At 47.9% G+C, this 13266-nt stretch overlaps 2 protein-coding genes across 2 annotated transcripts; one reads left to right on the top strand and one right to left on the bottom strand.

The window, feature by feature from the left end:
* Window positions 1-64: 64 nt before the first annotated feature.
* On the top strand, window positions 65-6128 carry LOC124685381 (alpha-mannosidase 2-like). Its single transcript, XM_047219723.1, has 4 exons — window positions 65-664; window positions 761-910; window positions 1902-1934; window positions 2564-6128. Exons 1-4 carry the CDS (start codon window positions 65-67, stop codon window positions 5315-5317), a joined length of 3537 nt encoding a protein of 1178 aa, XP_047075679.1. The 3' UTR covers window positions 5318-6128.
* Window positions 6129-6313: 185 nt separating this feature from the next.
* LOC124685382 (TORTIFOLIA1-like protein 5) lies at window positions 6314-10321 on the bottom strand. Its single transcript, XM_047219724.1, has 5 exons — window positions 9503-10321; window positions 9298-9418; window positions 8323-8903; window positions 7214-7603; window positions 6314-6797 (listed from the first exon to the last, which is right to left on the bottom strand). Exons 1-4 carry the CDS (start codon window positions 10280-10282, stop codon window positions 7214-7216), a joined length of 1872 nt encoding a protein of 623 aa, XP_047075680.1. The 5' UTR covers window positions 10283-10321; the 3' UTR covers window positions 6314-6797.
* Window positions 10322-13266: the final 2945 nt, after the last annotated feature.

Here is a 13266-nt window from a genome sequence, read left to right as displayed (position 1 = left end):
GCGCGAGGTCAGTTCACCCGCCGCCGCCCGACCCAACCCATTTCCTCCCAGCCGCGCGGCGGCGATGCACTTCTTCACAGGCGGCGGCCGCCCGGGCGCCCTCCTCCCGACCACCGCCAAGCCCAAGCCGCACCACCACCGCGCCAAGGTCCTCTCCTCCCCGGCCTCCTCCTCCTCCCGCCGCCGCGGCCCCCACCCCGCCCCATCCTCCTCCCGCCGCGCCCTCTACCTCGCCGCCGCCTTCTTCCTCCTCCTCTTCCTCTTCGCCTTCCTCCGCCTCGGCCTCCCCACCTCCCGCTCCTCCGCCAGGCCGCCCCCCACCCGGCCCCGCGCGCGCCTCACCCGCAGGCCGGCCTTCCGCCGCGACTCCGCGGCGGCGGAGGCCGCCGCGGCCGCCGTCGCCGCGCGGGCCGGCCGCGAGGCGCCCGTCGACATCACCACCAGGGACCTCTACGACCGGATCCAGTTCCAGGACGCGGACGGCGGCGCCTGGAAGCAGGGCTGGGAGGTCTCCTACAAGGGCCACGAGTGGGACGCCGAGAAGCTCAAGGTCTTCGTCGCGCCCCACTCCCACAACGACCCCGGGTGGATCCACACCGTCGAGGAGTACTACCAGCGACAGTCGCGACACATCCTCGACACCATCATCGAATCCCTCTCCAAGGTCGGTCGGTCGGTTCCACATAATAGATCTCCGCCCGCGCGCGCGCGCGTGCCCGGATCGTGTCTTCTCACGCTGAATTCTCGTCTCCTCCTCTAGGATCCGCGCAGGAAATTCATATGGGAGGAGATGTCCTACCTCGAGAGGTGGTGGCGCGACGCCCCGAAGAAGAAGCAGGAGGACTTGGCCAAGCTAGTGCGCAATGGCCAGCTCGAGATTGTTAGTGGCGGATGGGTCATGAACGATGAGGTGAGGGAAGCACAATTTTGTGGTTTAGATAGGGTTTTAACGAGTATAACATCGTTTCTTTTGCTTCAGTTATTTATATTTGGCATGGTATCACCGTCTCTGTTTGCTTGAATTGTTTATATTTGGCATGGTATCACCATTTCTGTTTGCTTGAATTGTTTATATTTGGCATGGTATGTTTTGTCTTTGTTCGTGTTTTTGCTTGTTATTTTTGGCATACTATGTTTCCATTTGTGGCTTGGCCATACATGGAATGTATTCTCATTTCTTCTTATGTTTTACCTAACTGGCTCACGGTTAATGCTTACTGGTTATTTTGGGTGTATTATTTGTATGACTGTCCACTGTCGTGTATATGCGAATGCGTTGACATCATCATGGCTTTGAAACTTGCAAATTCCATGAGCATGTTTTTTTTTATAAAAGGAAATATATTAATATCGCAAAAGACACCAATTACACCCAGCCCTGATCCATGAGTATGTGCGTGATGCTACTTGAACTATCGATGCCACACTCTAAAAAAACAGAGTTGATATTTTGCTGCTGCACATAGAGAGGAGATTCTACATTTAACACCATGTCTAAATGATCACAAATAGCATTGGCATGTCCGGTATGTTTTCTTTCAATAGTTTGGTTCTGCTGTGATCTTCTTTGTGCTAGTTAGTCATTTTTAATGACATTTATAATTAGACCATGACAAAGCTAAGTCTGTTTGTTTTACTTTGAGAATAATAATCTGAACTGTGACCGATATTATCATATGAGTGGAGCATTGATGAATACTCCGTTACCGATATTTCGCTGATTCTCGCTTATATAGATGTACCTTGGCGACTTCTTACTTGCTGTGTTTTGGATGTTCGTTTAATCCTCTGAATTGTTATCTTCAAACATGACATGCTTGCTTATCACTCAATTTTTTCACAATCTTCCCCTTTCTGAAATAAGGTACATACATATGATCCCATTTATTTCTTAAATGCAGGCAAACTCCCACTACTTTGCCATCATAGAGCAGGCAAGTACACTCAAATCATTAGTTGTAGTATTTATGGTTTTTGCACTATATTCCTGATCTTCTGCATGCTAAATATGTCAGTGTTATGATTTTCATCTGTACCTGATTTGTGGATGAAGTGTTCTTTGTTCCTTTCGTATTGTGCATCTCATTGTTTTGGAAATACGAGAAAGAATGAATTGTACAAAGCGAGGAACCAACTCAGTAGGATGTTTTTTAAATATAATCTGCGGTTTAATGCTATTTAATAACCATGCTGTTCTTCTCATGCTTTTAAGCTACACTCGGCCTTGCTTGGTGCTGTTTTTCTCATGCTTTTAATTGGTCTGGAAGTGGACTAATGGATCTTCTTCTGTCCTCCATTTATGTTAAGTTATAATAATTTTGATTGGTACCATCTTACTCTACGCTTGGGAATACACTCTGAAGAACGTATGGGGAAGAACTGCATAATAGATAGAATCAATGTACTTTCTAGTTGATTTCACTGTCCATGTAAAGTTACATGTATAATAACGACAGTTCATATGAGTAATGAAGTATACTAATTTGGTGCAATATATGCTTATAATATGGGTTGGAAATTATTGGTGCAATATAATATGACCTCCTATTTTTCTTTACCTCAGATGATGGAGGGGAACATGTGGCTCAATGATACCATTGGAGTTGTTCCTAAAAATTCTTGGTCCATTGACCCATTTGGCTATTCATCTACCATGGCTTATCTACTGAGGAGAATGGGTTTCCACAATATGTTAATCCAGCGAACACACTATGAGCTGAAAAAGGAGCTAGCGATGAAACAGAATCTTGAGTATTTGTGGAGGCAAAACTGGGATATCGAAGAAACGACCGACATATTTGTTCATATGATGCCCTTCTATTCTTATGACATACCACACACCTGCGGACCAGAGCCAGCTATCTGCTGCCAGTTTGACTTTGCTCGAATGCGTGGTTTCAGCTACGAATCTTGCCCATGGAGGTTTGACCCAGTTGAAACAGATTCGAACAATGTTCAAGAGAGAGCAACAAAACTTCTAGATCAATACAGGAAAAAATCAACCCTGTACAGAACAAATACACTTCTCATTCCTTTGGGAGATGATTTCCGGTATGTTAATACCGAGGAAGCAGAAGCTCAGTTCCGCAATTATGAAAAACTTTTTGATTACATAAATTCTAATCCCCATCTGAATGCTGAAATCCAATTTGGAACCCTGGAGGATTACTTCTCTACACTGAGAGATGAAGCTGAAAAGATAAACTACTCACGCCCTGGTGAAGTTGGTTCTGTTGAGCTGCAAGGTTTTCCAACACTTTCAGGGGATTTCTTTACATATGCTGATAGAAATCAGGATTACTGGAGTGGTTACTATGTATCAAGGCCATTCTTCAAAGCAGTTGACCGCGTTCTGGAGCAGACGCTCCGTGCCTCAGAGATTCTGAGTTCATTTGTTCTTGGATACTGCCAGAGATTTCAGTGTGCAAAACTTTCCATCAGTTTCTCTCACAAACTAACAGCAGCAAGGAGGAATCTGGCACTTTTTCAGCATCATGATGGGGTGACTGGCACGGCTAAGGATCATGTTGTAGTGGACTATGGGACTCGAATGCACACTTCTTTGCAAGACTTGCAGCTATTTATGTCCAGGGCAGTTGAAGTGCTTTTGGGAGATGTCCATGATAGATCTGATCCTACCATTTTATCACATTTTGAGCCAGAGCAGGAAAGGTCAAAGTTTGATGTTCAACCTGTGCATAGGGTTCTCAAGCCTCAAGAAGGGAAGACACATTCTGTTGTCCTTTTTAACCCATTAGAGCAAACAAGGAATGAGATTGTAATGATCGTTGTAAGTAATCCTGATGTATCTGTTCTCAATTCAACTGGGTCCTGTTTGAAAAGTCAAATTTCCCCTGAGTGGCAGTATGTGAGTGGCGAAAAGATTTTTACTGGCCGGCACCGCCTTTATTGGAGAGCTTCTGTTCCTGCACTGGGTTTAGAGACCTACTATGTGGCTGCTGGCCAGGATTGTGAAAAGGCTACTCCTGCTGTCGTAAAAACATTCACAGCTTCCCAAGAATTTCCTTGTCCTGAACCATATCATTGTTCAAATCTTGAAGGCGAAACTACGGATATGAAAAACTCTTATCATACTCTTTCTTTTGATGTCAGTCATGGCCTCCTCCGGACCGTAACTCGTCACAAACATGGGGAACAAACTGTGATAGGCGAAGAAATTGCAATGTACAGCAGTCGTGGAAGTGGGGCATACTTGTTCAAACCTATTGGGGAAGCGCACCCAATTGTTAAGGAGGGAGGATATTTCATCCTAACTGAAGGGCCATTGGTTCAAGAAGCCCATTCCCTTCCCAAGACGGAGTGGGATAAGTCACCTCTCTCGCATAGCACACGGATTTATAGTTGCGGGGACTCTACACAGGATATGCTAATTGAGAAGGAATACCATGTTGAACTTGTAGGTCGTGTATTTGATGACAGGGAGGTGATAGTCAGATACAAGACAGGTATTGACAACCAGAGAGTTTTCTACTCTGATCTAAATGGCTTTCAGATGAGCAGGAGGCAGACATATGATAAGATCCCATTGCAGGGCAATTATTACCCAATGCCATCACTTTCCTTCCTACAGGATTCGCTTGGCAACCGGTTTTCAGTACACTCTAAGCAATCATTAGGGGCGGCAAGCTTACAAAATGGATGGATGGAGATTATGTTGGATCGTAGGCTGGTTCGGGATGATGGTCGTGGTTTAGGGCAGGGGGTAATGGACAACCGGCCCATGAATGTGATCTTCCATCTCCTCATGGAGTCTAACATGTCTGCTTTGCCTAAATCCCACAGTTTGCTTACTCTCCAACCGTCAATCCTCTCCCACCGTGTGGGGGCACACCTGAACTATCCAATGCATGCTTTTGTGAGCAAAAACCTTCTTTCAAAATCCTTCAAGCTTCATCAACAGACATTTGCTCCATTAGCTACTTCTTTGCCCTGTGATCTACATATTGTCAACTTGAAGGTCCCTCAGCCTCTAAAATTTCCTCATGCTGAAGCAGCTGAGCCAAGATTTGCCATGTTGTTGCAGAGAAGGGGCTGGGATGCATCGTACTGCAAAAAGGGTGGGTTACAGTGTACAAGTATTGGGGAAGAGCCTGTAAATCTCTTCGACATGTTCAAAGATCTGTCGGTTTTAAATGTGAAGGCAACATCTCTGAACCTCTTGAATGATGACCCTGAAATGCTAGGGTATCTGGAGCAGATCGGTGATGTGGCTCAGGAGGGTAACGTTCTCATCTCACCAATGGAAATTCAGGCGTATAAGTTAGACCTACAGCCACCGTCATCACCAGAGGAATAGTATGTCAAAACAGTACGTTGACACTGCTTTGCCACTAACTGGAGAATGATTTACTTGGAATAGTTAGTAGTTGCATCTCGATGGTGCTGCTGGAACACCTGCTCTGCCGCATGTATATGTGTTCATCTGGTTGACATACATATGATGAATTGAAAGTGATTGCCAAGATGTTTTGTATACGTACTGGCGTTTAGTTTTATGGAAGCTCCAGACATTACCCTGAGAATTCCAGCTCAGTTATTTGGTTGAAGCCCTTTTTTATCTGCGAGGGTGCATATGCTTCATGCTCTCCTTGGTGATTGCTGCTTAACAAAATGGAAGACGCAAGTTGACTGGGGTACCATGCGTTTCTATGTGCAGTTGCCTGTGCTGTTATTCCAGCTTTGCGCCCACTATTGTGGTGTATCATTTCGGCTATGCTACGATGATAGGAACCTATATCTGAACAAGTTCAATGTATATCATTTTTTGCATCCGAGTTTTCTAGCGAGGAACCTGATGAGCAAGATCTGAGATAGTACAGGCACATGATACTTGTTATGACTGCTTTCATATCTGCAAATTGTACTCGTATGCTGAGAGGCACGCCCAGGAGCTTTCTGGGGCATATTCATGAACCATTGCTATGAATCTGCAAATGTTTGTTCAGTGTTTGGTACAGAAACTGGGATGTCGTGTGTTCTGTTCTGGGATATGTAGATCTGTTCTTGCCGAGCGTTTCTGCATGCTGGTAACATTAGGGCATATGTTTTGTGTTTGTTTCAATACCATGTGTTGTTAAACCTTTTCAGGATTATATGATTGCTGTCAAGCGCTCTTGGTCTACTTTCAGTAACATTTTACTGGTGCATCTGAAAATAAAATGATCGAACAAGCAAATAGTCGCAATGCCAAATGAAACCTTGGCTCGTTGACAACGTGATGTACTCCATAGTCCATACATCATCATGTAAAGTTTTGCTATTCACTGCACAGAAATTAAGTACTCAAAGGACAAGAACAGGGCAACATTGTTGGATCTTTTGCCTTCATCATCTCGACATGAGCATACTCAAGAACATTTGCTCAATGCGTGTCGCGCTCAAAGGAACTGCTGTATCCAAACTATGTACAAGCAGTACAAGATACATCCGTACACTAAGATCTAAAACTCACACATGCTTTTTACCCTCGGACCTTGGTACACCCGCAATAACCGTCTCAGGGCCGGATGTGTATAACACAGTGTTCACCTCACAGTCAACATGGTCTTGCTTCAGAATCTAGGCTCTGTTCCGCAGGGGTCTGAATTGTTGAAGCGACTCCCAAAGAAAAAAAAAACTCCATAACTCATGTACATCTCAGCTTTGAATTCTGGAGAAAAGAGGAAAAGCCCCCAAAGAATGTAGTGAAGTGACACATTTCAGATGACCCCGCCTTGTGTTAATAATGCAGTTGGTTCAGATTTCAGATGGGGCATCTTTGTCTCGCCTAACATATCCTGAATAAAATGGAAACGGGGGAAATACATTAATTGCCGAGAATACGTTATAAGTTATAACAGGGAATTCAATAATAAATGTGGGTGTGCAAGAAATGACAAGGTAGTGTCATCATAATTGGGAGGAAAATCTGTGAAGATGCATTACATAATGGTGGAATGGTACCATAAAGTAGACAACTCTGAAGGAAAATTCTGTGAAGGTGCATTGCATGATGTAGGAATGGTAACATAAATTAGAAAACTCCAAAAAATGCTATATGCAAGAAAAGAAAACAGCTACTTCTACGTTGCCATGTTATTGTCAGTGTTTTCAAGGTGTCCTCAGCACATCTGGTTGGCATACCTACCATATCTAGTCGTGTGGACTTGCTTACTTACAAATACTGATGTTGAATTCGCATAGATCGACTTACCTATCTCGCCTTGTATTGGGCTGAATTATGCCTCCTGCCTTCCTGAGCCAATGTGCTCCTTACAAACGAAGCGTTCGGCTCTGCTAGTGGGTTGGTGACAAACCCACCATGAACTCCAAACTTCTGCCTCTCCCACATATGAGAAGTTTTGCTGTCCCCCGAGTAGTTTGCTATGTCGGTGACAGGGTACCTTGAAGAGTATCTACCGCCATCATTTCTCCTCCAGAATTTTGGGCTCGGGATGCAGCAGGAGTTCATGCCAGGTTCACTGTTTGGCATCCTTCCTGAAGAGGCCGCCATATCACGCGAGATCTCGTCCAGTGCCATTTCCAGACCGTTCACCCTTGTCTCCAAGGAACGTATCCCATTCTGGGAGCTCCCCATAAATTTCTGATGAACAAAAGGAGTTGAAGTGTTAGATGTGTTCTCAGTCTCTGATGAACCCAAAAAAGAGGAAAAATGTATAAAAAGCATTTGGTGCGTTATGTGGAAAATAACACAAGATCATAATAAGCTCAATAGATTTGCTGATAGAAACATTGCCATGTAGGCACTAAATGTCATGCACCTGTCCAGGTTGTCCCCATACCATGCCATTGCTCATGTCTTGATGTATCACTGGACTAGTGCCATCAAGAGACATTCAATGGATGCATGATTCGTACCAATCATCATTGGTCAGTGCTACGCACTAAGACCAACTTCAACATCCACAAGGTTATCTGAAAACCCACGGAATGCATGAACTTGCATCGACCAACGTTTTTTTTCCTTTTACTTCTCAATTGCACATGTCTAAACCCTACCATCAACTGTTCGTTGATTTTGATGTAAACTTCAAAATCAAAATCAAACTCCCATCCCCTATATTACCTATGATGCCCTTGCTCAAATACTAAAGAAATTTGATGGGTTAAGATAGTACATTTTTTTAATTTGTTTATTAGGTTAAACTGTATCCTCAACTTTATCCAATATTAGACGCCAGCCAGCCCAGGTAGCAAGTGCTTGCATGAATCCCGATAATTAGGAGTTTCGATGGAACCTGAAGACATGACATGCACCATAACAAGGGAATGGTTTTTCCAATAAAGATAAGGGGGAGTTACCTGCAGAAGATCAAGTAAGTTTGTCTGTTGATTCTCAATCTGAACTAGCTGCATCCTGATCTTCGACAGGTCCTCATCTTTGTGAGCTGACTCAAGCTCCTCAGGCTCTTCTGACTGAAACTCTTCAGGCCGATCCTCAACCTCGGTACTCTCTTCCGAGTCACCGTCACCGTTGTATGGAACAACTCTAGACCCCGACTTGATCCCGGCCAACTTCTTGTAACCCTTCTCCCCACTCTTCTGGAAAAGCATCTTCCGCGCTTCAAGCCTCGCTCTAACATTGCCCTCTTTCAGAAGCTTCTCCTCGGTCACCGCCTTGATCGGGGTGGCATCTGCGGCAACGGTAACGTCAACCTTATAGTCGTATTTCTTGGCTTGGCCTGCCTCGCTGCTGCGTGAAGGCGACGAACCCTTCTTGTTTCTGATGGGGGAAGGGGGGCAGCTCCTTCTGTTATTGACATTGCGCATTGCATCTGACGGGGGCGACCTGCTTGCCGGCAGCGTGTTCCTCCTTGTAACCGATTGGACGGAGTTGAAGCCTAGGGAATCGGCCGGGTATCGAGCATCACTACTTGCGCTGTCTGCTTGATTGCAAAACCAAACAATGTCAGAATTCAGAAAGGCCATGTAGCAGGAGATCCAAGAAATGTGTGGTAGCATGCATATATATCCAAACGGAACATTTTAGAAATTCCTTTTGTCAGATATACCAGGAAATAACAGTCTTGCCTAGTTAGTGAACCCACTCCACTTCTGTCTTTCACCAAACAAATTCATATACACTAGCAGTAGTTCAGAGTCCAAACTATAGAGAACAGTTCACTCAATCCTCCAAAAGACAAAAGTTTATTCAATCCTCCAAAAGACAACAGTTTACTCAATCCTCGAAAAGACAACAGTTTACTCAAACAGCCAAATAATGGAACAAACAGTAGTGACTAGAGCCAGACTGACAAAAAAAAAAAGGCACATCACCTGTTAGAGAAGATCTGGGCTGGGACGGCGGCGCGTCGGAGGAGCACACATCCTCCTCCATGTCCGGGATCTCCCTCCACGCCTCGATCATCCGGTTCATGGATTCCCGCACAATCTTCACCTGCATTGCCGGGAATTCGTTAGAAATCTTGACACGGACGGAAGCAGATCCACGACCAGGAGGATGGCGCAGCAAAATCTCAACCTTATCGAATCTCTTGGCCTCGAAGACTGCAATGCAGCCGGGTTTGTGTGCGGCGAGGTCGTCCCCGTGCTCCAGGGCCAGCAGCGCGAGCGCCTCGGCGGCGGCTTTTCGCGCGGCCCAGTCGTCCCCGGCGAGCGCGTCGCGGAGGCACGGCACGGCGGTGGCGGCGGCCTCGGCGTCGGTGGCGGCCGAGGCGGCGCCGATGAGGGAGATGAGGGCCGGCTTGGCCTTAAAGGCGGCGCCGCGGAGGAGCTTGAGGAGGCGCGGGAGGAGCGGCAGGAGGTAGGCGGCGAGGTCGGAGGTCGGGGCGGAGGCCTCGACGGCGGCGGCGGCCGCGAGCGCGGCGGAGAGCTGCGCGCACTGGTCCTGCTCGTGGAGCACGGCGTCGGCGAGCGGGCCCAGCGCGGCGGGCGCCGAGGGGGAGGCGGCCCCGGCGGCGCGCGCGGCGTCGACGAGCGCGGCGCGCACGGAGGAGTCCGGGTCGCGCACCCGGCGCAGCGCGGCGGCGACGAGCCGCGGCACCAGCGGCGCCACGGCGTCGCGCGGGTGCGCGGCGACGAGGAGGGCGAGGAGGCGGAGGGAGTGCCGGCGGAGCGGGGTCTTGTCGGTGGGCCGCGTGTCGGAGACGGCGGCGAGGAAGACGGGCAGCTCGTCGGCGTCCAGGCCGCGCGCGATGGCGTCCAGCTCGTTGGCGGCCATGGCCTCCGTGTCCCGGTCGGAGAGGCGGTGCAGGCAGCGGTTCACCCGCTGCTTCATGGGCTCCCTCGGCGCTGGCCCCATGGCTCGGCCTTCAACTGTAGCTCCGGCGGCAGGTGGCAGCCGGCGGTCGGCGAGGGGTTGGGATGGGAGGCAGCTGGGGGAAGAAGGCGTCGCGGCTACTAATAGCGAGGTGGGAGGTGGCGGGTGAGAAAAGGTAGAGGGTGGAGATCTTGGTGTGGACTGAGCATTCATATATGTCTTCTTCTGGTGTGTTTTACTACTACTAGTAGTATTTTTTTCTTGTATTTTCGAAATGGTGATGTTTTTTTTTTGTACTCCAGTCAGTACATTGCACCTTGCCGAAAACTTTCAAATGTGGCTCATCTTGCGGTGCTTTGTGTTTTGGATGAGGTAGCCGTGTTTTGGTTGGTGTATGGTTGGGGTGACTCATGAGTGTATCAGATGAGCTTCTGGGGACCAAGCTTTTCAGGTGGTTTTCAAAGGAGCAAACTTAATCCATTATGAGGCAGCAACTTCCTTCTTAGAGCAAATCACAAGTACTAGCAAATTATTATATAGAAGAGAGTAATGGTACACCAAATTGTATATAGAGAAAAAAAGTTATAGTATAGGGCGTGCCACTCGCATAGATTCATCCATTCCCGCCGCTTTCCACCATCCTCCTTCCGTCCAATTCTCATTGTGCGCTTCCCTCCGTGCCACTGCTTCCGCAGTGGCTTAGATCATGGTGTTGCCAGTTGTTATCAACACCAGCGTCATCCAAGCAGAGAGAGGCGACCTTGACGGGTCTCATAGAGGTCCATGTGAGCTTAGGTATCCACTGTGGGTTTTCCTCTTTTGAACCTCAACGTTAAGTGTACGTCATTGCTACTAATTGAAAAATCCTTATTGGCACACATGAATGTTAAATTATAGAGCGTCCGATTGGAAAAAAATGATGCTACCACAATCCGCTAAGTTCACGGACTATAGGTAAACGGGCACAAACCATCAACATTAGCCAAATGGTAAATATACCGACAGTAATAAATTTAAACACCCACTCCCCACCCCCCACCCCCACCCGCCTCCACGCGACATGGTTTGCAACTTTCATAAGATGGGATCGACTGACTGTTGGATGTGGCCTCATGGATGGGGAGGATCAGGTCCTTCGACCCTCGTTTGATTACGATGACCGGCATGGATGAAATCTCACGAGACCCGCCCACTATCACTAAAAAATGCCCTGGCCTGGCACCTTCGGCGATGAGGCCTTTTCATGTATGTTCCAACCTGTTGCAAGCGTTCAACATTTTTTTTTTGGAAAACTTTGTTAGTTTTCGTGGATTTTACTTGTCGTTGTCGCACTTTCAAAATCTTACTTTTGCAACAATGAATGACCCCGTCCAATATCATACTTTCCATCGTAGCCCAGAATCTTTTTCGGCGTGGTTTGTACACAAGAAAATCTGTATTTGTATTTATTTTGTACCGACAGTCATATATTATGGCAAGTAATGATAATACATAGAAATGTGACAGCTATATCCGAAACCAAAACAGCTTGCATGATGGTAACAATGCGTAAAAACTTTCCAAGTAAGAAATGACCATTAACCTGAGAAAATTAGTACTCTCCAGCAGGACCAGCACCATATAGATTTGTCTCGTCACCTATCATGATTCCTCGCCACCAAAATTTTCACCCGGCCACCTGTCAACACATTGTAAATTAGCTACCTTGTAAAGGGTTAGCAGCACCTAGACAAGAGTGAGAATAAAAATGTTAGCCCAAGTAAGTAAAATATTTCACCGCCCATGGATGATCTGCACACTAGTGGTAATCTCCTGTAGTATTAAACCCGATGTGCTTACCACAGGTGACGCAACGCATCGAGATCCAGGAGCATGTGCCTAGAAATTCCAATCTTTATCCACAACCCAGAGTCCCAGGGCGGGTATAAGAGCATCCCCAGCTGTTGGGGCTCCCCAGGCCGAAATCCGGCGTTATTTAGCGCCGGATGGATGAAGTTTTTGGCCTGGGGAGGCCATTTTTTCAGCCGCGAGCCCATGGACGCGCACCCACCGTGTGCATAGCGACGGCGCAGTCACCGGGAAGGGCAATCGTCGGAGTTCCCTCAACGCATTGAACCGTCGCGAAGTGGATCGGAGAGCCGAAACGACTCGTCGGGAACGGCCGAAGTGGCCTCGATGCGAGAACCGCCGTAATGGAGCACGAACTCCGCGGAAGAGCAACCGCCGCTCTCTTTCGTCGAGAGACCTACATATACGGTTTCCGACGGCCGACGCCATTCATCCGTTCTCTCGTCACCATCCTCCGTCAACCATGAGCGATCTCTCTTGGCCATCGGACACCGACAGCGGGGAAGCCGCCCGGACGGCGACATTGGTGGGATAAAGCCGCATCGTCCAGGCAGCCGACGATTCCCCTCCGCCGGCCGGCCGAGGACGACGACGAGGAGGACGAGGAGGAGGCCGAAGAGGCCAAGGAGCGAGGCCGAGGAAGAGGCCGACGAAAAGGAGGAGGAAGAGGCCGAGGAAAAGGAGGAGGACGACGAAGAGGCCGAGGACACTGACGAGGAGGAGGAGTCAACTTCCTCCGACGAGGAGGTGACGAGCCGGAAGCGTCGCCGCGACGACGATGAGGCGGGGCCTTCTAAGAAGAAGAAGTAGTTTAAGTTAGTTTTAAAGTTTTTATATGTAATTTTTATGTTTATTCGAATTATATTCGAAATATATATAATCTATCTATGTTGCACCACTTGAGAGTTCAAAGCTTTCGTTCGACGAGGGTATTGCCGTAGATCGGGAAGACGAGGGTTTTGCCGTACATCGGGAAGACGAGGGTTTTGCCGTAGATCGGAGGCCATTGTCGCCGACAAGTTGGGGCCACGCGCGCTTTCGTTTCGTCCGGAGTCCCCGAGCGCTCCCGGGGGCCGGGGATGGCGTGGGATCGCCGGATGAATTTAGGCCCAAATCCGGACGAAAACGAGGAACCGGGGGCGCGATTGGGCCGAATTACGCCGTCCGGATGGAAAAAA

Source organism: Lolium rigidum, chromosome 1 (genome assembly GCF_022539505.1).
Source record: "Lolium rigidum isolate FL_2022 chromosome 1, APGP_CSIRO_Lrig_0.1, whole genome shotgun sequence".
NCBI classification, from domain to species: domain Eukaryota; kingdom Viridiplantae; phylum Streptophyta; class Magnoliopsida; order Poales; family Poaceae; genus Lolium; species Lolium rigidum.
The sequence above is the reverse complement of the archived record's forward strand: the minus strand, read 5'-3'. Positions and strand labels throughout refer to the sequence as shown.

What these genes read in the sequence shown, in the direction of transcription:
- LOC124685381 (XM_047219723.1), top strand. Translation starts at nt 65, where the DNA reads ATGCACTTCTTCACAGGCGGCGGCCGCCCGGGCGCCCTCCTCCCGACC. An exon ending in TCATCGAATCCCTCTCCAAG is followed by an intron (nt 665 to 760) that starts GTCGGTCGGTCG and finishes CTCCTCCTCTAG; the next exon opens with GATCCGCGCAGGAAATTCAT. An exon ending in GATGGGTCATGAACGATGAG is followed by an intron (nt 911 to 1,901) that starts GTGAGGGAAGCA and finishes TCTTAAATGCAG; the next exon opens with GCAAACTCCCACTACTTTGC.
- LOC124685382 (XM_047219724.1), bottom strand. Translation starts at nt 10,282, where the DNA reads ATGGGGCCAGCGCCGAGGGAGCCCATGAAGCAGCGGGTGAACCGCTGC. An exon ending in AGGCCAAGAGATTCGATAAG is followed by an intron (nt 9,419 to 9,502) that starts GTTGAGATTTTG and finishes CCGGCAATGCAG; the next exon opens with GTGAAGATTGTGCGGGAATC. An exon ending in GCCCAGATCTTCTCTAACAG is followed by an intron (nt 8,904 to 9,297) that starts GTGATGTGCCTT and finishes GCAATCAAGCAG; the next exon opens with ACAGCGCAAGTAGTGATGCT.